The sequence below is a fragment of the Rhinolophus hipposideros genome (assembly GCF_964194185.1).
Source record: "Rhinolophus hipposideros genome assembly, chromosome: 2".
Lineage (NCBI taxonomy): Eukaryota > Metazoa > Chordata > Mammalia > Chiroptera > Rhinolophidae > Rhinolophus > Rhinolophus hipposideros.
Window position 1 is genome coordinate 108,289,097 of NC_138048.1, and position 23,181 is coordinate 108,312,277.

The 23,181-nt window shown below is 55.4% G+C and overlaps 1 protein-coding gene across 4 annotated transcripts in view; it reads left to right on the forward strand.

Annotated features, from left to right (window-relative positions):
• PDE9A (phosphodiesterase 9A) overlaps positions 1–23,181 on the forward strand; it is a 96,374-nt gene that overhangs the window by 72,459 nt on the left and 734 nt on the right. For all 4 annotated transcript variants that reach the window (XM_081073772.1, XM_081073773.1, XM_081073774.1 and 1 more), the window contains 11 exons: positions 4,579–4,660; positions 5,993–6,067; positions 9,191–9,277; positions 11,262–11,366; positions 11,601–11,683; positions 12,737–12,893; positions 15,602–15,715; positions 18,412–18,516; positions 19,449–19,577; positions 20,928–21,023; positions 22,564–22,639. In XM_081073772.1, the coding sequence (XP_080929898.1) occupies positions 4,579–4,660; positions 5,993–6,067; positions 9,191–9,277; positions 11,262–11,366; positions 11,601–11,683; positions 12,737–12,893; positions 15,602–15,715; positions 18,412–18,516; positions 19,449–19,577; positions 20,928–21,023; positions 22,564–22,639 (1,109 nt within the window). The remainder of the gene's footprint in view (positions 1–4,578; positions 4,661–5,992; positions 6,068–9,190; positions 9,278–11,261; positions 11,367–11,600; positions 11,684–12,736; positions 12,894–15,601; positions 15,716–18,411; positions 18,517–19,448; positions 19,578–20,927; positions 21,024–22,563; positions 22,640–23,181) is intronic.

A 23,181-nucleotide genomic window follows, 5' to 3' on the forward strand; every position in this document is an offset into this window, starting at 1 on the left:
GCACCCAGGCCTGAGACCTGGCTCGGCATCTGGAAGGACACTCAGACCTGAAGTGACCCTTGTCATGGTGACACTCTCGGCTCAGGACCTGCAGGGCTCAGCTCAGCCCTCTGGCTGTCCCTGTGCCCAGCTGACACCTGCTGGGCCTCCACCCTGTGGCCAGTCCTGTTGCCCAGTTATCCAGGCTATGCTGGCTGTGCTTAGCTGCTGGCCTCAGAGTGGCTGCCATGGCCATGGGCCACGTCCGCTGTGGCGAGGGTGGTGGCCGGGCGTGGTGCCCACTGGGTTACGTACCCCAGGTGCCCCTGACACAGTTGCCCTCAGCCCAGAGCCAGGTGGGGCATGCTGTCTCAGAAGGGGTGTGGGTCCAGCTTCACCCATCATCATCGGGGGGAAGAGGATTAACCTCAAGTTCTAGTCCCCAGCCTGACACTGAGGGCTCCCGAGCGAAACCTCTCAGCCCACAGGGTATGTCCCTTGGCTGGAATGGTGTCACCTCACCCGCAAACAGGCTGCCTTCACGGAACCCACAGAGCATGGGCAGGAGGCATTTGCAGCCTGTCGTCCCTTCTCAAATGGCTAACTGCCACCTGCTTGCATGTCTCAGGCACCCTCGCTGCTCCACCTCCTTCCTGGTCTGTAGTCCAGGCAGGTGGCAGTGGGAATGCTGAGAACATGAGGCCCTGCTGGGCTTTCTGGCGTGCCCTGGTCCTCTGGTCCAGCTCAAAGGACAAAACAAAATGTTGTCCAAGTTGTATTAGTTTCTTATAACAAAGCACCACAAACTGAGGGGCTGAAAACGATAGAAACTTAGTCTGTCACAGTTCTGGAGGCCACGAGTCTGAAATCAAGGTGTTGGTAAGGCCACCCCGCCAAAGGCTCTGGGGGGAAATGTGTCCCCGGCCTCTCCCAGCCTCAGCTGGCTGCTGGCTGTCCTTGGGGTTCCCTAGATTGTAGTGACATCGCCCTGATCTCTGCCTCCGTCTTCCCCACACCCCAACCCCCATGTGTGTGTCCACATGTCCCCTTTTTAAAAGGACGCAGGTCATAGTGGACCAGCGCCACCCTACTCCAGTATGACCTCACCTTAACTCATTACACCTGTAACAACCCTATTTACAAATGAAGTCACCTTCACAGGTACAGGGGGCTGGGACTTCAACATCTGACTTTGGGGGACACAACTCAACCCACAACACATCCCGATTTTAGAGCACATGGGAGGAAGCCAACCAGGCCTGAAAGACAAGCCATCATCTACAGACACCCCTGTGGGGCAGGGTGAGCCCCCAGGCTCCTCTGAGTAATTCAGGTCTCTTCTGTGCTCCCCCAAAAGCACGTTTGAGAGCTCACGGCGCCATAATCCAAAAGGAAGGCTCCCGATGCCCTAACCAGTCTTAGAGGCGACATTCTCAGCAGACAGTTTTCACAGCATCCCATGTAGGTGAGAGACGGGTAACTGTGGCTCTTCAGTCACAAACAGAACAGGAAGAAAGTCTCCAGCATCGCTGGCAGCACAGAGAGGACCCCTGTCCCAGTCTCCACAGGGCCCTGGTCCAGGAGCCCAGCAGCCCCTTCTGTGCCCAAAGGACAGCCCTTCCCTTGTCTTTGTGGGGAAATAAACCCAGATGGAGAACAAGAGCCCTGTGCGCTGCCCCTTCTGTCTGTGTTGACGGAGGGTCCCACTGTAATCATACAGGAGCTCCATGTAGCATTTAGGCCCCGGGGGCCAGGCTTGCTCCATGGGACTTCCCTGGAGTGCCTGGAGAAGCGGCACCTGTGGGCAGTTTTTCCAGAGGTGTCAAGGCCTTGGGCACGCAGAGAGAACAAAGGCGCCTGGACGGTTGAGCCCCACCATGTACCCCCCCAATGGCTAATGAGCGAGCACACCACCCACCAACAGCACCCCGGCAGCCCCGGCCAGGCGTTTGCATGCCCCAGACAGCCTTTGCCTCTCCAGGAGTAGCTAAAGCGGATAGCCATCAGGCGTGGGGGCGCTGAGAGACACCCCCAGGACAGGCTGCGCTCTGCTGAGACAGATTTTTTTCTCCCAGGAGGAAAGAGGTCCAGTTTCCTGCTCGAATTGAGCGCACAGGGTGGAGCTTGCTGGCTGACCCCTGGCGGGGCGGCTGCAGGAATGTGCTGGCATCTGAGGGCTCTGGGGGTCCATAGCCTCCACTTCATCCAAAACAAATGGCCTTGACCGCTGGACTGAGTCAGGGGAGGGGAGGCTGGGAGCCCAGGAAACTGAAGCAAAAATGAGCCCTAAATAGAAGGAAAAGAAAAGGCGCCATGCCAGCTGCTCTGTCAGCAGGAGGGTGCTGGTTCCCATGGCAACGGGGTGCAGAGGGAGCAGGCGGGGCGCCTCGCTGAGGTGGGGAGGCCCTGGCAGGAGTCGCCGGGCACCCAGCACATGCTCCCAACACTGGGATTTTGGAGGAAGCCGCTGGGTTCCAGCACTCCAACCCTTCTGCGTGGTGAAGGCTTCCACAGCCCTCCTGGGAAAGGCACACAGCTTACCTAGCCAGCACGTGCGTGGATGTTTCTGCAGAAGAGGTTAAAAGCAGAAAAGAGGTCGTGATGATGCCATCTGTTGTCTTAAGTGCACAGACTAAGTTCATCGTCGCTCAGAAATGTGTCAATGGGATTTCTCAGTGACAGGGTGACAGTGGCAGTCATTCGGTTGGTACCTTTTATTGGTCCGTTTTGGACTGTTTTGTTAAATCCCCACACATATGGGAAGCTGTCCCTAGCAACTCTGATGGTTTTGACAAGTGTCTGGCTGAGGGAGGAATAGCAGCGTGCCCCGAAAATAAGGCTGAAGGCTCTCTTCAAAAAGGAAATCGACTTATTATTCTGAGTCTGCGGGTAGCACAGCCTCCTTGTAAAACCATCAGACGGTACTGAATCGTCAGTAATGGCAGCCGCAGAGCACCCCCAGGTGAAATGTGGACACGGAGCTTTCCAGGTGGTTCTTTGTGTGTAGGTGTCTAGTTTTGAAAAACAACGAAGAAATACTGTGGTGTCATCTTTTTTCACTTACAATATTCTGAGCCATAAATGGATCGAACTTTAACCCACATCCAGCTTTTTCCAGAAGGCCAGTCCAGCACTCACTTTTCACCCACCACATGTGTTCTTTTTACCTAGTGCTTTGGTAAATATTTCAGCATTCCTTTTCAGTACATGCTGAATGCAACGTTTCTTTTTCCCCTTTCCCCTAAAATTCCCTCACTTCACATAATATTGTTCATTATCCTCACGATCACACAGCAGTGTAGCTTGTCAATGAATCATAATGGTTTAAATTAGTTCCCACTTGGGGACATTTAGGTGGCTTCTCCTTTGGTTCGGTGTTTCTGCAACGACAGATAACGCAGCGGTGAATACTTTTGTGCATTGAGCTGTTTGCTCGTGCCTGATTCTTATCTTAAATTCCCCAGAGTAGATACCCGGGCTTAAAGAATATGAATTCTTTATGGCTGTTACTATAGATGGTATTAAATGGCTCTCCCAGAAGACGGAGCATCATTAACAAAACCACACGAGCTTCTTCTGCGCACCAGCCAGGGAATCTCAAACAAGGGGGTGCAGACCCCTCCATCGTGCTCCCCATCACAGGGAGGATGGAGAGAATGTTCACATCCAAGAAAGTTATGATCCCCAGTCGGGAGGGGATCGTGGAATGGCCAGATCTCCTGGGACAGCCCCCTACGCCGGGCCCCAGGTACGACCCCACAGCCAGCACACTCTGCCCAGTATCAGAAGGTGGCTTTCCCGCCAGAACACACCTGGCTCCTTTGGGTCTGTTCTTACGTGAGACACCTTGACATTGAGTGGTGATGGAAATAGAGCCAGATAGCAAATGCATCTGTCAACACGTATGCAATGGGGAACATGGGGGACACCCCGAAAGCCCATCCTGGTGAGCAGATGGCTGATATGCTGCAGCCATACCCAGGAGCACTGGAGGAGGGTTTGTTTTTAATGAAACTGATCTCTGGGAAGCTACACCCAGTGAGTTGGGGTGTATTAAGTGAACAAAACAAGTTACAACAGAATGAGTTCGTACAATTCCATCTTTGTTTAAAAGTACGAGGGGGCCGTTTGTGTATGTCCTCGCCCAGGAAATTCTGGAAGATTCCCCAGACTTAACAGGAGCTATTTCCAGGGTCTGAGATTTAAGGGAAAGAAGTGGTAGTCGGGACTTTATTTTTTTTTTTTTTACTTTATCTACTTCGGTGCTATTTGAATTTTTTTTAGAATGAAAATGTTTTACTTGTATCATTAAAAAAACAAAAGATTTTTAGACGCTTATCTGTACTGAAGATGGCATGTTTCCAAGATCTGAATATTATCTTCAAAGGTGCAGCAGGGTCCCTGGGGGGTTAGCAATGAGACATCACCGGCTTTATGACTTATTCTCCCATTACAGATAAGACCAAAGGAGTGTGTGGGTTTGGCTTGGGGTTTTTTGTTCGTTTGTTTTTCTCTGCGGAGGTCCCCACAGTCCCCTGCCCACGTGGACACCAAGTCTGAAGTGGCAGCGCCAGACTAATTTTTGCTTTTCTCCTGTAGGACCAGCTGTCCCTGTAAGTACAGTTTTTTGGATAACAACAAGAAGTTGACTCCTCGACGGGATGTCCCCACATACCCCAAGGTGAGATGAAATTGGGCCTCCAAAGAAACAGCAGCTCCTTGTCCACACCCCCAGGGCACGGCCCCTTCCCGCCCCACCTCCTGGCAGGGCCCCTGCTGTCTGCGTGTTTGCAGAAACTGCTCCCACCCCAGCCCTGGGCTGTGGAACCAGCCTCTTACTCTTCCCTGTTATTCTTAGGCAGAATATTTTTCTCTTTGACGTTTGTTTAGCAAAAGTGGTCCCAGAACATAGCTTACTGGGCCAGGAGATAATAGCTACACTTTAAAGTAAATGTTTAACAATCTGCTTCATTAGCTCTCCTGTCCCTGAGCAGTACACAATAATTATGAGACATTTTTCTTTTCTGTCACAAAAGATTTGTTACAAGAGACTCCGGGCCGTTTTTGAAAGCAGCAATGCCCTGGGAATTCGGGGGTGGGGGGGTCCTCAAACAACTACAGAAAAAGGGCCGCCTGCCTGGACTGTGCTGTCACTTGGCGAGTGAGCAGAACCCTGGTCTGCTGATTTGCAGCACTCTTGAATGAAACCCCAGTGGCCAGGGTCCCACACTTTGCCTAAGGTTTTCAGATGGACACTCGTGCCTTTCCCGTAGGAAAACGTGGCCCAAGTATCTCTTGATTGGGCCCCAGGAGTCACAAGGCCCAGCCTAGGTCCAAAATAACAGGTGTCAGTCCTCTATTGCAATTCCTTTCTAAAGAATACACAGAAAGACCTGGGCGGTGACAATATCTAATCCCGAAACATCGTGACTGTCTTATGCCTAAAACCGCAGCCTGTTTCCTGTCAGGATTTAACTCAAACTCTGCTGCCCCCTCGAACCTGCCTGGGCCCTTCAGCCCCCTCAGCAAGCTGTGCTGTTTGCGCCCACAGCCAAGCCAGGGATGGGTTCCCCAAAAAAGAAACTCCCCATCGTTTCTGAAGCAGTATTTGCATTTATACCAAGTTAAATTTTTCCCTTGACTTCACTTCTCTGTATTTGTTCTCGATGTAATTTACATGGGGAAGTTCAGCTTCTGTAGGTCAGAGTGCTGTGAACTTTGGCAAATGTGTATAGTCACGTAACAGATGACACAAGGAAGAGGTGGGGCTCTTCTGTTACCCCAGAACCTTTCCTCATGCCTGTGTTCTCACCTGCCTCGGGCAACCATGGATGGATGCCCATCCCTAGAGTTTGCCCTTTCCAGAACTCTTGGAGTCTGGAGGTGTCCTTGAGAGGAGATAGGGGAAAGTGGAGAGAACCTCCACCGAGCACGTGAAGTTGCCAGCTCTGTCTCAGCACAGAGGCCCCGCCCCAGGGCCTGGCTCACGCTGCCTCCCGCCCTTTCCATCCAGTACCTTCTCTCGCCGGAGACCATAGAGGCCCTGCGCAAGCCGACCTTCGATGTGTGGCTTTGGGAGCCCAACGAGGTGAGTGAAGGGCCCTCCCCCACTCCAGCACCGCTGAAACTGATGAGAGTGTCCCTGTCACCCTTTCCCTTGCCTTTTTCCTCTCTGTTCTTTCCGGTGTTTTAAACCTTAAACTGGCTCTTGGTAGGCTCAGGGCGGCCCAGGAGACGTAATTCAGGAAGGGCTTGTCAGGGGCAGGCGGCCAAGTGTTGGGGCTGGGAACCCTGGTTGGCGCTAGCCCCCATGGAGCACCCTCTGCAGAGAGTGGTGAGTCCTCAGGGGGCGTCTGTGGACCCCAAACATACCCTCTCAGGTGGCCAGCTGCTGTGCCCACAGACACCCCCATACTGTGGAAAAATATCTCCCCAGAAATGGGCTTTGATGGAGAGTCGTGCTGGGAAAGGCAGCTGCGTGGCCCCACACGCACAGGATCTGGGGCTGCGAGGCATTTCCTGCAGCCAGCGACTGCTGTAAAATTTCCACCTTGCTGAGAAAACACAAAAAAGGAAATTCTATTTGTTTGTTTGGTCTAGTGACCTAATTGTATCAGTCGTAACCCTGTCTATCCGAACCCCAAGAAAACAAAAGGTCCCTCATCGTGGACATCAGACCACCAAAATCTACAGACTCTTTCCAGCTTTTTGGAAACACAGACATGCAACAAGGCTGCCCACCCACCTGGACGAGAGGAGAGCAGTGACATCCCTGCAGATGGCGGGAGTGGGGACTGTGCACTCTGAGAATCCACCGGCAAGGTCACGGTCATGGGCATCTGGGGACAGCAGTGTCATGCTGTCATTCATGCTCTCCAGCGAGGGAAAGCATCAATCCTGCGTCCACCCCTCCCCCGCCACCCTGAGAAGAGCTGGCCTGTGTCTGAGGGATTGTTCCATGGTCAGCAGTGAACCAGAGGACACGTGTGTTCCAAAAGCTCCAGCCACCAAGTAGAGTGCAGGACAGGAGCGTGGACACTGCGGAGCAGGAGGCATTGCAGTGCAGCCGTCACCTGCAGATCGACGCACGGTCGGTAAAGGACGGGGTGTGGGAGGCAGCGTGACCCGGATGGACGAGAGGTAGCGCTTCCAAACACATGAGGACCTCTGGTCTCAGCAGCCCCACTGGACACGGGACCTAGGCTGGCCTGTCCACGGGCAAGTGGACACAACAGAGTGGCTTAGAACTTTCTGCTTCCAGCAAGTGGACAAGCACCACCACTGGAGACATCTGGAAAAATCACACTCCCCAACTTCATTTTGACTTCAGCCCCCTGGTGACAAAGCCCCTACTTGGCGGCGGGCACCCCCTGCCGTTGCTGTCTCCTCTGGGCACTGGGCTTTGTGCCCTCACGTTGAAACGTTGGAGGCCTCGTGCATTCACGGTGAGAAGGCCGCCTCCCTGCCCTCCACCACACGGGGTGTAGGTGGCACAGCCGTCAGGGCCAGTGGGAGAGGAGCAACCACTCCCTGCAGGCGGAGTCGGCCTCTGGGTGGCTGTCTGCTGGCCTGGGGCTTCTTCCCAGCACATCTCAATGGCACCGACAAACTGGGGAGGGGTCCTGTTGCTCCAGAAAGTATCCAGCTGCTTGAGGTGACAGATAAGAGCCAGGAAACCGGGCTCTGGCAAATCTGGGGGTGCCACGAATTGTAGACCATGGACGGAAAAGATGAACAATGAAGGTCACACCTGAAAACTGCAATAGCCAGCCTGGCCCCCAAAACAGCATGTGGCCGCCCACGAAGCAGCGCACTCCCTGAAGCCGTTGCCCCCCCCCCCATGGTGGTGGTTCCCTTCTCTCCCTCCCAGCAGCGGTGCTGCGTGCCCAGCATCACGGGGCCCAGCCCCGCGTCCCCCCCAGGCCAGGAGTCGATGACTTCACGCTGCCCTCGTCCCGTCAGAGCCCGCCCCGGGGCTGGGAAGAGCCGCTCTCCGTGCAGGCTGGGCCTCCTGCTCTCCACCTGCATCCTCCACACTCCCCATCATCCTGCCGCCCGAGCAGGGACCCGCGGCAGTGTCAGGGCGGCCAGTGTGGGAACACAGGCACACACACACATCAGCCCTGCTCCAGACCTGGCACCAACGTCGCAGAAGTGGCACCAGATGGTTTCGTCTGCCTGCCATCTCCAGCTCTTGACTCCGGTTTCACAGCAAACATTTCATTCAGCTCATCGGTGTTGCTCTGAGCAGTAGCACATGGCTGGTGTGGCGGGGAGCGGGGCTGACAGGCTGCAGCCCTCTGGTCCTGAGAAGCTGCCCTGCCTGGCAGGCACTAGACAGCTGGTGGAGGTGCCAGAGGTGGGCACGGGGGTGTGGCCCCGGGGGGAGCGGCACTCGCTGGTGTCATGCCCGGCACGGCCAGGGGACATCTCAATTGTCCCTGCTTTGCAGATCTTCGTGCTTCTGGGCGCTCTCTCCAAGACATGCTTTCCCAGAAAGCAAAACTTTGTCAAGCTCTCGTCGATTAAAAATCATTTAATCTTTCTTCCCTAGCTTAATTAGCTCCAAAGCTCTGAGCAATATTTAAATAGATCACAGCAGTGACAATAAATCCTCCCTGAGACTGAAAACAAAAATCTATTTCAAGTTGAGCAGGGGTTTCTTTAGAAGACAGTCGGTGAAATCAGGTTTGGGAAACCAGAACGGGTGGATCTTCGGGACACCACAGGTAACACATTAAAAGGTGTCTCGGGTCCCAGCAGGCCCCACAGGGGCACAGTGAGGCAAGTCTGGGAGGTTAATTGTCAGAGCCCATTCGTGCCCTGGGCTCAGGGAAGTGGGGGCCGGCCTTTCTCAGGTCTGCGTTAGAGGGACCGTGTCCCAGAACCTCAGCTGTGATGCTGACCCACTGAGGCTGTCTCGTGTGTGTAAATAAACCATTCCTGACGCCGTCCTTTGGGCACAGTGTCCCTTCTCACCCAGTGGCTCACTGTGCCTTGCCCAGAATTCCGTTGCCTTCTGAACCCCTGCTGCTCTTTCAGGCCCCACATCCTGAATCCTCCAGGCAACAGGCTTCACTCTCAGGGACCTCTGGGAGGGGAAGCTCATCCTCTGGGGACTGGCCCGTAAAGCTGCACTGTGGGCATCTCCGGGACGGCGGTGGCCCGTGAGCCACGCACTGTTGCTCATGCCCTGCTCCTATGCCCGCAGATGCTGAGCTGCCTGGAGCACATGTACCACGACCTCGGCCTGGTCAGGGACTTCGGCATGAACCCCATCACGCTCAAGCGGTGGCTGGTAAGTGCAGGCCCCGCTGGCCCCCGTCAAACACACTTCCATCCAGTTACAGGGGAGTGACCACCTGGGCGCCTCCCTGATGGTGCTGGGCCTCCATGAGAGGTCCACCGGGACTGGCAGCCCGTCTGTGTCCCCACCACACACTCCGCCCCTGCGCCCCTGCTCTGGTGAGCGAGAAAATGATGAGGACCAGGGAGGGACAAGTGAAGCAGTGTGCTCTAAAGCAGCAGCGTGTGTAAGCATGTATCTGTGTGCGTGTGTGTGTGCATGCATGTATGAGTGCAAGTGTGCGTGTTTGGGTGTACATGTGTGTGCATGTGTGTTCATGTGTGCGTGTCGGTGTGTATGTGTCTGTGCATATATGTACATGAGTGTGTGCATGTGGGAGGTGCATGTGTGTATGTGTGTGTACATGTGCGTGTTTGTGGGGGTGTACATGTGTGAGCGTGTATGAGTGTACATGAGTGTGCATGTGGGGAGGTGTATGAGTGTGGGGGGTGTACATGTGTGCGGGGTGTACATGTGTGAGCGTGTATGAGTGTGAGTGTGCATGTGGGGAGGTGTATGAGTCTGGGGGGGTGTACATGTGTGCGGGGTGTACATGTGTGAGCGTGTATGAGTGTACATGAGTGTGCATGTGGGGAGGTGTATGAGTGTGGGGGGTGTACATGTGTGCGGGGTGTACATGTGTGAGCGTGTGTGTGTGAGTGTGCATGTGGGGAGGTGTATGAGTGTGGGGGGTGTACATGTGTGCGGGGTGTACATGTGTGAGCATGTACGAGTGTACATGTGTGTGTGCATGTGGGGAGGTGTATGAGTGTGGGGGGTGTACATGTGTGCGGGGTGTACATGTGTGAGCGTGTATGAGTGTACATGAGTGTGCATGCGGGGAGGTGTATGAGTGTGGGGGGTGTACATGTGTGCGGGGTGTACATGTGTGAGCGTGTATGAGTGTGAGTGTGCATGTGGGGAGGTGTATGAGTGTGGGGGGTGTACATGTGTGTGGGGTGTACATGTGAGCGTGTATGAGTGTGAGTGTGCATGTGGGGAGGTGTATGAGTATGGGGGGTGTACATGTGGGGGTGTACATGTGTGAGCGTGTATGAGTGTACATGAGTGTGCATGTGGGGAGGTGTATGAGTGTGGGGGGTGTACATGTGTGCGGGGTGTACATGTGTGAGCATGTACGAGTGTACATGTGTGTGTGCATGTGGGGAGGTGTATGAGTGTGGGGGGTGTACATGTGTGCGTGGTGTACATGTGTGAGCGTGTATGAGTGTGAGTGTGCATGTGGGGAGGTGTATGAGTGTGGGGGGTGTACATGTGTGCGGGGTGTACATGTGTGAGCGTGTATGAGTGTACATGAGTGTGCATGTGGGGAGGTGTATGAGTGTGGGGGGTGTACATGTGTGCGGGGTGTACATGTGTGAGCGTGTACGAGTGTACATGAGTGTGTGCATGTGGGGAGGTGTATGAGTGTGGGGGGTGTACATGTGTGCGGGGTGTACATGTGTGAGCGTGTACGAGTGTACATGAGTGTGTGCATGTGGGGAGGTGTATGTATATGAGTGTGTGTGCGAGTGTGTGTTTAGCAGCAGATCTTTTGTCTTAACAAAATATTGCTCAGAACCAAACATTAAAAGCCTGTAGAAGGTTTGGTGGTGACTGGGGGCACAGGACCCCTCACGTAATGCCCCCCAGCTCATCCCCCAGCTTCATGTCCCAGTGTGGCTCCTCAGACGCCTTCTGGGGACACCTAAGTCCTCGAGCCCAGGCTGGAGCCTGGAGGAGGTCTTTTCCCACACCTGCCCCCTGGGCCACAGTGCAGCCACCCATCCTGACCTGCAGTAACACAAAAGTGTTCTTGGCCTCGGGTTTGGACGAGAATGGGGCAGGGAGCGTCCGAAACAGCTAGCAAGGTATCCTGGGAGGTTGGAGAGGGGGGTGAGAGCAGCGCCAACACCGGCAACCCTCTCTCTCGCAGCTGTGCGTGCATGACAATTACAGGCACAACCCTTTCCACAACTTCCGGCACTGCTTCTGTGTGACCCAGATGATGTACAGCATGATCTGGCTCTGCGGGCTCCAGGTGGGTCTCCACTCAGCGACGCAGCCCCCACCCCCAAGGGGACAGCCTTGGGACTCCCCACCCTCCCAGGGAAACCACCCGAGCCTGTGTAGTCTGTGCCCTCCCTCATAGGCCAGGCTCCTCCTCCCCCAACCCCAGAGAGCGCGGGTCGTCTCCCACCAGGCAGGTGGCTGGAGGGGCGTCGCCCTGCCCATGTCACTCATCTGCCACCACCCCACCCTCTCTCTGACCCAGGAGAAGTTTTCCCAGATGGATATCTTAATCCTAATGACTGCAGCCATCTGCCATGACCTGGACCATCCAGGGTACAACAACACGTACGTGCACCGTGTTTTTTCCTTGTAAACGGCACTCGGTTCAACTCAACACCCAGCCCAGCCCCACGTCGGAGCTGTCAGCAGACGCTGCCGAGCCCCCAGCACCACCTCCTAGGACACAGCTCCCCACTTTGGGGCTCTATCCAGGGCCTCCGGCCTCCACAGGCCAGGACCCTTCAACATAATCATGCCCTCATCTGCCTGGCTCCAGGCTGCACCTCTGCAGGCAGAGCCCTGGGCCACTAAAGCCTCCCTGTCCCCAAGACAGGGCGTGGTGCCTGCATGTGGACAGGTCAGCAGACAGCCTCCCCAGCCTGTGCCCAACAGGAGCGGGTCAGAGGGCTGGGGCTGAGCAGGGGTGGGAAAGGCCCACAGCCAGCCCTGGGACTTTGCTGGAAGGCTGACCCACTCCCACTGGAGGGGGTACGGGGAGGTGGCGAAGGCACAGCGTTCCACCGCACCTAACTGCCGAGGTCCCGCTGTGTGGCATTGGTTTGTGTGCCTAGTGATGCACCACTTCTCTCTACCCAACTTGTGTATTTGTGTATCAAGTTTTACTGTATGCGTCATGACCTGAAATAGCCCCGAGAACCTTACCACCACGTGTCGGGACCAGAGTGGATTCCAAGCTGTGGCAGCCCAAGGGCACCTGTTCCCTCATTGCACAGTCACGGTGACGTGCAGCAAAGGGACCCTGACCACAGCGTCTGACATGGAAATGCACTCTGATTTCCCTCCTGAGGGCCTGCCTTTTGCACATACTGAAATTGTTTCCATGGTGCCGTAACGGAAGGCCTGACCACCTTCAGGGTGCCGTAACAGGGAGAAGTGGAGATTTACTGGAGTTATGTACCTGGTAGGGTTGTGAAAACTTGGCATTATCTAGTTAGAGGGGCAGCAGGGAGCCAGGAGCAGTGAGTGTCTGGAACGGGCAGTGCAGTCGCTCCACCAGCCCCACGGCAACTTGTCCTCCTGCCCTGCAGGCACCCCGTACACCTCGGCATTGGTGCCCCGCGCTTGGGCTCCTGAGGCTCCCCTCCTCCCCCCATCCAGGTACCAGATCAACGCACGCACGGAGCTGGCCATCCGCTACAATGACATCTCACCCCTGGAGAACCACCACTGCGCCGTGGCCTTCCAGATCCTTGCGCAGCCCGAGTGCAACATCCTCTCCAACCTGCAGGCAGACGGCTTCAAGCAGATCAGACAGGTGTGCGGGGTGAGGGCATTCTGACTGCGCAGGGAGGGTGTCGGGCAGCACGGCCGCCAGAGCACCCCCTCTCTGGGGCTGAGGCTCCCAGCAGCTCCGGTCACAGCAGTGCCCACCAGGGGTCCTGGGAACCAGTCCTCCTTCCCACCTCCTCCAAGGCCGAGTAGCACCCCAGGAAGAGATGCTCGCCCTCGGCGTGAGTACGTGGGACCCCACTGCCCAGCACTTCACACGCTCACTTGAACTTAACCTTTGAGATCAGTCTTTTCTCCGTCTTGAGGCCCAGGGGGAGAGGCTTCCAGAGGTTAAGTGACTGCTCAGGGCACGCAGACACATCTGCTGTATCCAACCTAACAGCCCTGACCACTGTCCCTGAGCCCCCAGCTGCTGTCCCCTGTCAACATGACCCAGTCGGCCCCACTTGCTCACTTCACATAAGAAACCTGACTGCTTCTCGGGGCATGTTGGGAGAGGTGAGAGCGGCCATCTGTCCTGAGGCAGACACTTACAAGTCACCAGAACTAATGCCCTCCTTCCACACAGGAGGTCCCACTGAACACGACTCTGCTCCACCCCTGATGTTTTCAGGGGAGGAAAGATATCAGGGTGATCTCTTGGAAGAATGTAGCGGGCTAAATGGTAGTCCCTCCAACAAAGTATATCCACCTCCTGCCCCAGACCCTGTGAATAGGACCTTATTTGGAGAAAGGGTCTTTGCAGTCACACTTAAATATGATCTCTTAGATAAGATTAGCTTGGACTGTGCAGCTGGGCCCTCCATCCAATGACAAGTGTCCCTGTAAGAGACAGAAGAGGCAGAGACGCAGACACAGGGAGGAGGAGGCCAGGTAATGGCAGAGGCAGAGACTGGAGTGATGTGGCCACAAGCCAAGGACCAACTGGGGCCATGAGAAGCGGGCAGAGGCAGGAGGGACCCTCCCCTGAAGCCCATAGAGGGAGCAGGCCCTGCGACACCTTGGTTTCAGACTCCAGAACCGTGAGAGAACACCTCTGTGTTCTCCTGTGTCACCTAGTCTGTGTGTGGCACTGAGGGCACTCGGACAGGAGCCATCGCAGTGTCTGGGGACCCATATCCGGCCGCTTCTCGGGCGAAGACCTCCCCCATTGGATGTCTCCGTGGTCTTGCTTCAAGATGTACCTCATAAAGCGTCCAGAATCCAGTGCTGGGAAAACTCATCTCCCCCCGGAGAACTGATAAGCTTCTCTTTATCAGAGAGCAGCTTCATAAAGCATCACTTGTCCAGGCTTCCAGGAAGTTCCGAGCGAAATGCTTAATCACTGTCATTACTGAATCACCGATTCCCGATGCAATCTTCTCCCTTATCTCAGGCTTTCTGGCCTCTCCCGTGTTTATGGAACCCCACCATCACCACCATGATTGTTCTGATATACCCTCAGGAACTTTTCCCTCACGTAGGGAAGGGGGTACATCCCGACAAGCAGTGGCTGCCCAGTGACCAGGAATACGGCCTGGAGACTCAAAGCAGTTGATGCCCCCTTCGTGTGTGACTTGCCCGCCTGGTGGAGCACCTCCCAGCACTCCCCACCGGGAAGGAGGTGCCTACCGGGAGGAGCAGCCACCCCACAGACGGGATTGTCCTTGTGCTGTCTGCCATGGGTCACCCAGCACTTGTCCTGCCTCACCCATTTTAACACTAAAATGTGACTTTTTCTGAGGGTAAAATCAGGTGTCCCAATTTTTAATAATGTTTTGTCCTTGAATATTTAGGGGGTGAACTCTTTATGGGCATATATCCTTCGCTGTTACAGTTAAATCATTACAAGGAAACTGCCCGATTCAAAATGCCAGTCATGGCTCCCCGCCCCCCAAAATACATTTGAGATTATGTTTGTTGACTGATTTGAGTTCTGCATTTGATGCTTGTGGCTTTATTTTCTTGGAAAGGTCGAACATCAAACCCAGCCCAGAGGTGTGTTCCATAAATGTTTGTGGAATTGGTGGGTGGGTGGATGAGTTGTGGATGGATGGATGGATGGATGGATGGATGGATGGATGGATAGACAGATGAATAGATAAATTGATGGGTGGATGAGTGGACGGACGGAGATTTAGTTATGGTTTTGAATTATGTTACTTCTTCTAAACCAATATTCAATTAGCAAGGTAATAAAACATTTATATTTAAAAACTCATTGTATCGTCATTTTACAACATTGTTAATAAAAGAACTCTATTATATATAATCAGACTTTGATCATTCCCAAGAAGTATATGCACATATAATTACATACAGATTAGATAATAGGAAAAAATACCCATGGAAAAGCGGTCATTGACCTCCAACAAGATCTGGAAGGAACCAACCATATATCTATCCAGATTATGGCTTGAGGGAAAGATTTGTCCTTGGCCGAGCCTGCGTCCACAGGTGACTTGTCCTGACAGGCCTGGGCGTGGCTGCTGCTCCCCCACGGACACAGCACGGCACCCACCTGGGCTGGAACCCCAGCCATCCACTGTCACAGTGGCCTGGGCAGGTTCCCAGCCTCTTCAAGTCTCAGTTTCTGTCTTAAAAGTGAGGGCAGTGATTTTGAGGCACACACACAGCGTTGACACGAGAACGAAATGAAGTGATATGTGCAGAGGACTCAGGACACAGTCGGGGCTCGCTGAGTAATTGTTGGGGTGCTGCCCAGTGTTAACACTTTGCTCTCTCACTGCTCAGGGGATAATCACGTTGATTCTGGCCACTGACATGGCGAGGCACGCAGAGATTGTGGATTCCTTCAAAGGAAAAATGGAGAATTTTGACTATAGCAACGAGGAGCACATGACCCTTGTAAGTAGGTTGGTTTTACCTCTTTTGGTGGAGAGGGGTGTGCGGTGAATGAATCCTCCCCTCCAGCTCCGACTGCAAACCAAAAATCCAAAATTCCTAGCCTGGCCTTGGAGCGAGGTGTCGCTGGAGCTGGTTTTCAGTCACTGGTCTTCTGGGAAAGCTGCCTGGCAGGCCCTGTGCTGCTAAAACTCTCCTTCCTTTTCCATTCTCCTTCTCATTCTATTTGAAGGTGATAAGTGGGTGAAAGAAATTCATCTTGTCTGGTTTCCTAAGAATAAAATGGTCTCTTCCTTAATACCACAGCCCCGAAAAACACACTGAATACCAGCCTCTGGGAGGGCAACCTAGGGACCGAGTGGCCGGGGCCTGAGGCCTTGCTAAAGCTGCCTCCAGGACGGTGGTGTGCTGGCTGGCCCCACACCCGGTGTTGGGGGCAACGTCCCCGAGAGGCCTGCCAGGCAGAGCCCTGAATTGCCCAACTCCTCAGAAGAGACGCGACAGGCCTGGCTCAGTTCCCAGGAAGCAATAGGGCAGGGCAAGGAGGGAAGGACTAAAGGGCAGCCGTCTCCTGGAGTTTCGGCTAATGTGCCAGACATTGAGCTGAATACAGCCGTCCTTTGCCAAGTCACGTTCCCCAGCCCCTCCCCGCTGGAGGACCAGCCCAGGCATACTGGGGGCTCACAGTCCATGTGTCCAGAGGGACCTCCATGCTGAGTCAGCCCTAGACCCTGATGGCAGCCAACACCTTGACCCCAAACACTGGCAACTGCAGGTGGAAGTCATTTGTGCCTGGAGCGAGGCAAGGCCGCCTGGAGCGAGGCAAGGCCGCCTGGAGCGAGGCAAGGCCGCCTGGAGTGAGGCAAGGCCGCCTGGAGCGAGGCAAGGCTGCCTGGTGCCAGCCCTCTATAGCCAGTCCCGAAGGCACTCACCTGGCTTGTTCAGGTAGAAGCACTCTGGCCTGACAAGTTGCCATCTGAAAGACCCACTATGTGCCCAACCTCTCCAGGCTGAGAGGGAGTCGGTCTCCTGGGAGGACGAGAAATGCACCCAGCTGGGACACAGCACACACAGGAGGTGCTGTGGGGGCCACCATCTGGGGCTGGGGTAGCCAGGAAGCTAGAGGAGGGACAGAGCAGGCCCTGGAAGGACTCACACTCATGCATCAGAAGCAGGGAAGAGGAGGCCTCTGCAGACAGTGGGTGGGCCGGGGACACAGGCAGAAGGTGCACGGGGACCTGGCAGAGAGCCCTGGCTGACTCAGAGAAGCCACCGGGCTTGGGAGCAGGCGGCAGAAGCCAATGCCACTTCTCACATTTGTGTAGTTTTCTAACTCTGGGCTGGAGGGGGCAGGAGGAGTCCGAGTTCTGCCCAGTGGACTCCCATGGCAACAGGCAACACTGCGGTTCCATTCCCATTTGAGGGCTGGGGTGCCGAAGCCATGTCCTCCTTACTTTCACATGAGGGTCCCCTTCACCTTGTATTTCTAACATGTCGCTCAGGGGATCCCAGCACTATCCACCTTCATTACCCTTTTAATCTCTGCTTCTGTGTCAAACTCAAAAGGTATCTGAAAGCTTTGGCTACAAATAAATGATATTTACTCAAGGGTCTTAGGGTTTGCAAACCAGAAACACAGCTAAGCAAAAACCCAGAAGTGTCCCAAAGAAGAAAGAAAAGCTGAGTTCTGGCAGCAAAAGGCACATTCTCAAGAAGAATCAGTCCTGCCTTCTTAGCCCAGAATCAGTCCTAACGGTATCTGTCAGATGCCAGGCGGTCTGGAGGATGGGTGCCAGGCGGTCTGGAGGATGGTGCCAGGCGGTCTGGAGGATGGGTGCCAGGCGGTCTGGAGGATGGGTGCCAGGCGGTCTGGAGGATGGGTGCCAGGCGGTCTGGAGGGTGGGTGCCAGGCGGTCTGGAGGGTGGGTGCCAGGCGGTCTGGAGGGTGGGTGCCAGGCGGTCTGGAGGGTGGGTGCCAGGCGGTCTGGAGGGTGGGTGCCAGGCGGTCTGGAGGGTGGGTGCCAGGCGGTCTGGAGGGTGGGTGCCAGGCGGTCTGGAGGGTGGGTGTCAGGCGGTCTGGAGGATGGGTGCCAGGCGGTCTGGAGGATGGGTGCTAGGTGGTCTGGAGGATGGTGCCAGGCGGCCTGGTCGCGTCCAGTGGTCCACATGCATGAACATTGCGCACCCTCGGAGCAGGAGGGTTATGTGGGGCTCTGGTGTGTGTCCCGGCATCGACATGGGACTGGAATGTGCACAAGTGTAAGTTCCAGGCTCGTGAGAACAGGAATAGAACCGTGTCCTCCTGCCTCAACCTATTTGATTTTTAGTAATTTAGCAGCTTGACTGTAATGACTCCACTTTATTTCTTCACACTCTCTCTCTCACTCACGGTGCTGCTCTGTGCCTTTTGTGTATCTTCCATAATCAAGGTGATACTTTTGAATTTTACAATGTGTAGTTCGTGTGACAGACGTCTGTGTGTTAAATGGGCTATTCGACAACTCGTGGCCCCTCCAAGGAAAGGTGCTGAGCCTGTGGGGTGCAGTGACGCTGCCATTCTCCCCAGTGAGGCTGAGGGCCTAGCAGCACACCGCCAGGGCACCCACCACAGGTGACCCTGCCCCACCGTGGAGGGTCGGCCCCGCCCACCCGGGTTCTGGTCCGTGTTCAGCTGGCTGACCCCACGCATCTTCTTCCAGCTGAAGATGATTTTGATAAAATGCTGTGACATCTCTAACGAGGTACGCCCGATGGAAGTCGCAGAGCCTTGGGTAGACTGCTTATTAGAAGAGTATTTTATGCAGGTAAGAGTATTTTATGCACAGCAGTCAAGCCTCCTAGCGCTCTTCTTAGTCCCATAAACAGGGTCCATGTCTGAACCTTGCAGAACGTCCCAAGAGGGACTAGCATAGGGCCATCGAAGTTTCTCCAACGTCCAGAAAGCCTTCAGAGCAGGTGCACATCAAAAGTGAAATAGGGGGGATGGCCCGTTAGCTCAGTTGGTTAGAGCGCGGTGCTAATAATACAAAGGTTGCCGGTTCGATCCCCACATAGGCCACTGTGAGCTGCACCCTCCTTAATAAAATAAAAAGTAAATAAAATAAAATAAAGCAAAAGTAATAAAATAAAAAGTGAAATAGATTGTAATCTGAGGCGTGAAAGAGTTACAACCTGGGAACACTGAGGTTGTAAATCTGCCACCTGTTACCACTAATTCAGCCACTATTCGAGGCAGAGGCAGCAGGCCAATGCCTGAAGGTCAAGAAACAGAACTGCAGGCGGGGCCCCCAGGTGGGGGGACCACGCAGGTCAGCCTACAGTTGTAGCCTGTGGAAGCGTGGAGATAGAAAGCCAGGCCAGCCTAACGAAAATGCTAGAAAGGATGATAAGCCACTCACCTCCACGGCTTCATGAGCCCCAAGAGAACACGGGCGGGAGGTGCTCTACAAGCCGCCTCTGTCACTGGGCATCCCTGTGACACACTTAATTAGCCTCTGCCTGTCCCCTCCACTCTGTCCTCACTGCATGGCCCTGCATGCCCAGCAGACGCCCCAGTTAGCACGTAAGGTATTATCATCCTTCCTTGTTAATCCTAATTTACGTAATGCAGAGTGGTTTGGTGGGTTGTGGCATATTAGCTCATGTTTCTCTTCCTCTAAGGACAGTGCCCCTCAAAGTCCCCCAGCTTCCATGGCTCTCTCTGTCGTTAACGTTGCCCTCTGCTGCATCCCCACAGAGCGACCGCGAGAAGTCAGAAGGCCTTCCCGTGGCCCCTTTCATGGACAGGGACAAAGTGACCAAAGCCACGGCCCAAATTGGGTTCATCAAGTTTGTCCTGATCCCCATGTTTGAAACAGTGACCAAGGTGAGTGACCGTCACCCCACCTGGGTGACACAACAGTGAGAAATACACATGTGCACACGTGCGTGCACACGCTCACACAAGCACGCCCTTGAGCGGTGCTGCCTGCCCGACACCCTGCCGGAAGTCCCTCTCCACCTTCACAGCGGCATGTTGTCCCCTCCTACTCCTCCAAGCTGTCACCCAGCAGCACGGCCACAGAGCCTTCAGCGTCCCCTTCCTTGGCCCCCCGGCCAGCCTGCTGCTGCCTCCCGTGGAGACCTCCTTCCACAGTGTCTCTCGGAGCCACCCCTGCGCTCACTCCCAGGTCACAGCCAGCTCCTCTCACCTTCACCTTCAGAGAACCTGCAAACCGGTGCCCACCTGTCTCGCCCCACTCCACCCAGCACACAGCCAGGTTCATCTCCAGGAAGCAGACTGTCCCCACCTCTCTCCGGAACCTTCCATGGCTCCCCACTGCTCCAACACCGGGCCCTGGTCCCCGCCCTCCCTGGCACTTCTGTCTTGCAGGACAGCCCACAGCTCCTGGCTCTCGCCTTTCTTCCACCCTTCCCCTCCGAGCCCTTCCTTCTCCTGGGGTGCCGGCCTCCACTCTATGCCTTCCACCAACCTCCCAGAACCCTCAGCACACCCTTCCTGAAACCCCGTAGCGCTGTTCCTTCTCTGCACATAGGGAGCTGCCTTCCTGCACATAGCATTCCCTCCCTCCACAAACTGCGGTGCCTTTACTGCAGGCCAGTGGGGGCTACTCCAGGGCTCTGGCCGCCCCTGCAGTGGGGGTGTTGGAGGGTGGTGTTCACCAGGCTTCACGGGGAGGGGCCCCGATGAGCCAAGTCTCAGAGACAAGTGACTGTCCGCTAGGTGGACAGGAGGGAGGGCAGAGCTGCACCACCGGGCTGCCGGGCGGTGTGAGTCAGATCAAGGGCACGCAGCCACGCCTCGAGAATGGCCTCCCTGCTCCGGCCTCTGGGACTGTCAGGGGCCTAGTGGGTGAGCTTGGCATTTGGACAGTGGGAAACTGCAGCATGGACAGCCAGAAGGACGTGAGAGGCAGAGGGAAGGCAGCGGCTTCTCTCAGGTCCCTGTGAAAAGCGTGAGACAGCAGGGACCCTGGGGATGGGTGGGCGGGTGGCAGATACAAGGGGCTCCAGGAGTCATTGACCAAAGGACTTCAGAACCTCGGTCACCTTGGATTTGGCTGCAGGCCGTGACCCTGGGGGCTCCAGAAGCGCCACTGGGATGGAGGCAGATTTCCTGTGGGATCTCTGAGACACAGGACCTGACACCCGTTTTCCCAAACGTTTTCCATCGCCTTCAATTGGGGGCTGTTTAAATGAATCTGTCTCTCTCCAGCTCTTCCCTGTGGTTGAGGAAATCATGCTGCAGCCCCTTTGGGAATCCAGGGACCGTTATGAGGAACTGAAGCAAATAGATGACGCCATGAAAGAGGTAAATGGCTGTGCGGCCAAGAGAGTGTGACCTTCCGAGGGTGAGCAGGGGACACGGGCAGACTCGCGCCGCACGCGGGCACCACTCTGGCGGCCCCTCTGGACAGGGGCTCGTTCCCAGCCCAAAGCCAGACCAGGTCAATCCAATTAGGCATGTGATATAGTTAGATGTGTGATAGGGGTGCCGCCCAGATGTGACCGAGGGTGTCAGCACCCACAGCCTCCCGAGCCCTCCGAGCAGCACCCAGGCCCCACGATGGTCCTCTCGCCCTCCTGCCCCGGGGCTGACCTTGTTCAGCAATTAGGGTGTTAGAAAGAGACGATCCCCCAGCATGGATGAAGCCTCCACCCGCGTCCTAGCTCCGGGCTACAGACCCTGACCCGTGGCTGCTCAGCCCCTCCCAGGGGTCAGGGAGACAGACCGGGCCTGGCTTTCAGGTGCTTTGGGGACGGATACTGTTCTCAGAAGGTGCAGTTCACAGGCTCAGAACTAGGGTAGAGGCTTTCTGCAAAGCCCCACGAGCTGGTCTGGCAGGACCCCAGAGTGTGGCCCCTGCCTCTTGGGGCCCCTGAGGACCTCGCTGGCCTGACCTCCAGCCACCTGGAATTTGGCCTCCCCTGGGTCCACTCTCCCACCCCCCTGTCTCCGGGGGCCCCATGCAGCTGCAGCCATCGCCCTGCTGCCACACGCTGCGCCCCATGTGGCCTTGGCTGGTCCCACCATCCCCAACCTGCAGTGCCCCACAATACTGCTTGTTCACCGCTCACTTTATCCAGGGCCTCCCCGTGCGGTGTCCTTACCCATCTTCACTCCCACCGTACCCTGAGCCCTGTGCTGTCTTCCAGGTACATCGTGCTACCCTCATCTCCCTCCGCCTACTTTGTGTACACTGCCCAACACACTGTAGGTGCTTGATGTATGCTACGAGCCCAGTGACAGTCCAGACTGGAAATCCCAGTCCCTCTACTTAGATTCTCCCAGAAGGTCACAGACAGGTCCTGAAACTCCATCAGCCTAAGAGCAAATACTACAGAGATAAGAAGAGGTGTCCCCCTGGCCGGGTCCCCACCAGGAGAGCTGTGGGGCCCTGACTGTCCTTGGCTGTCTGCGAGCCATCGTGATAAAGGCGTTATGTGTCCTAGTCCCAGCCCCGCTGCCCAGTGGGGGCCACTGGGGTCCTCCAGGTGCCATCCTGACCCCAGAAAGGACAGACCAGCAAAGGTGCAGGGGCCCTGGAGTCCATGCTCACCACCGCCAGGGCACCCACCGGGGGCTGTGTCCACTGCAGCCCGTGTGCCAGACAGCTGCCTCGGGGGTGAGGCCCCGCATGACAGGGCAGGTGGGCGTGTGTACAGCTGTGTCTGCAAAGCTCACACGCGTGTGCTTGGGCGCGCCAAGGTTGGAGGCGGCAGTCTCGACTCCACATTTTAACATGTGCGGTCAACAGGGAGCTCTTGAGCAGATACGCAGGCACTCCCTCCTGTCCCCTGAAGCCTGACGTGTGTCTTCTTTATGCTCTTCTTTATGCTCCTGATTGCAGAAGAAGACTAAGGGCCTGACACGTGGGGGCTCCGACAAGTCCAGGGAGAAAAGCCAAGATGGGAAGAAAAGTGAAGGTAACGATCTTCCACCTTGAGTCTCGGTGATACAGTAATTCCGGCTAAAATAGGGATCTGGGGGGGGAGAGAGGGAAGGAGGAAATCTGAATACGGAATATTTTTAAATAAGTGAAACTTCTATTCCTTGCTTGTAATAATTAGAATTAGGCTCTGAAGGAATAGGGACATGCATTAGTTAATAGGAAAAGGTCAATAATTAGCACGTGTACCACTTAAAAGGGAGAGCAGGTTTTTAAAGCTTTTCACCAAGAAAGCGTTTGCCTGCATGTCTGTAAGCACGTCCCTGCCCGCTTGCTGGCTTGAGCCATTCCTTCGGCCCGTGCAGAAGGCAGACCAGCCAATCCGCCCCGAATAATAAGGTTTCACCACACACGAGTCTGACGGGCCACTAGAGAGAGTCTCAGTTTCTTTCACATTCCAGGTGCCCAGCACGAGAAACGGCTGGGTTGTGTAAGAGGCACAGAGGCAGCCGAATCCCACAAACCAAGCTCTGATGCCAGCTTTGCTGATTACCAGCTGAGTGATGGGTGCAGGCGTCC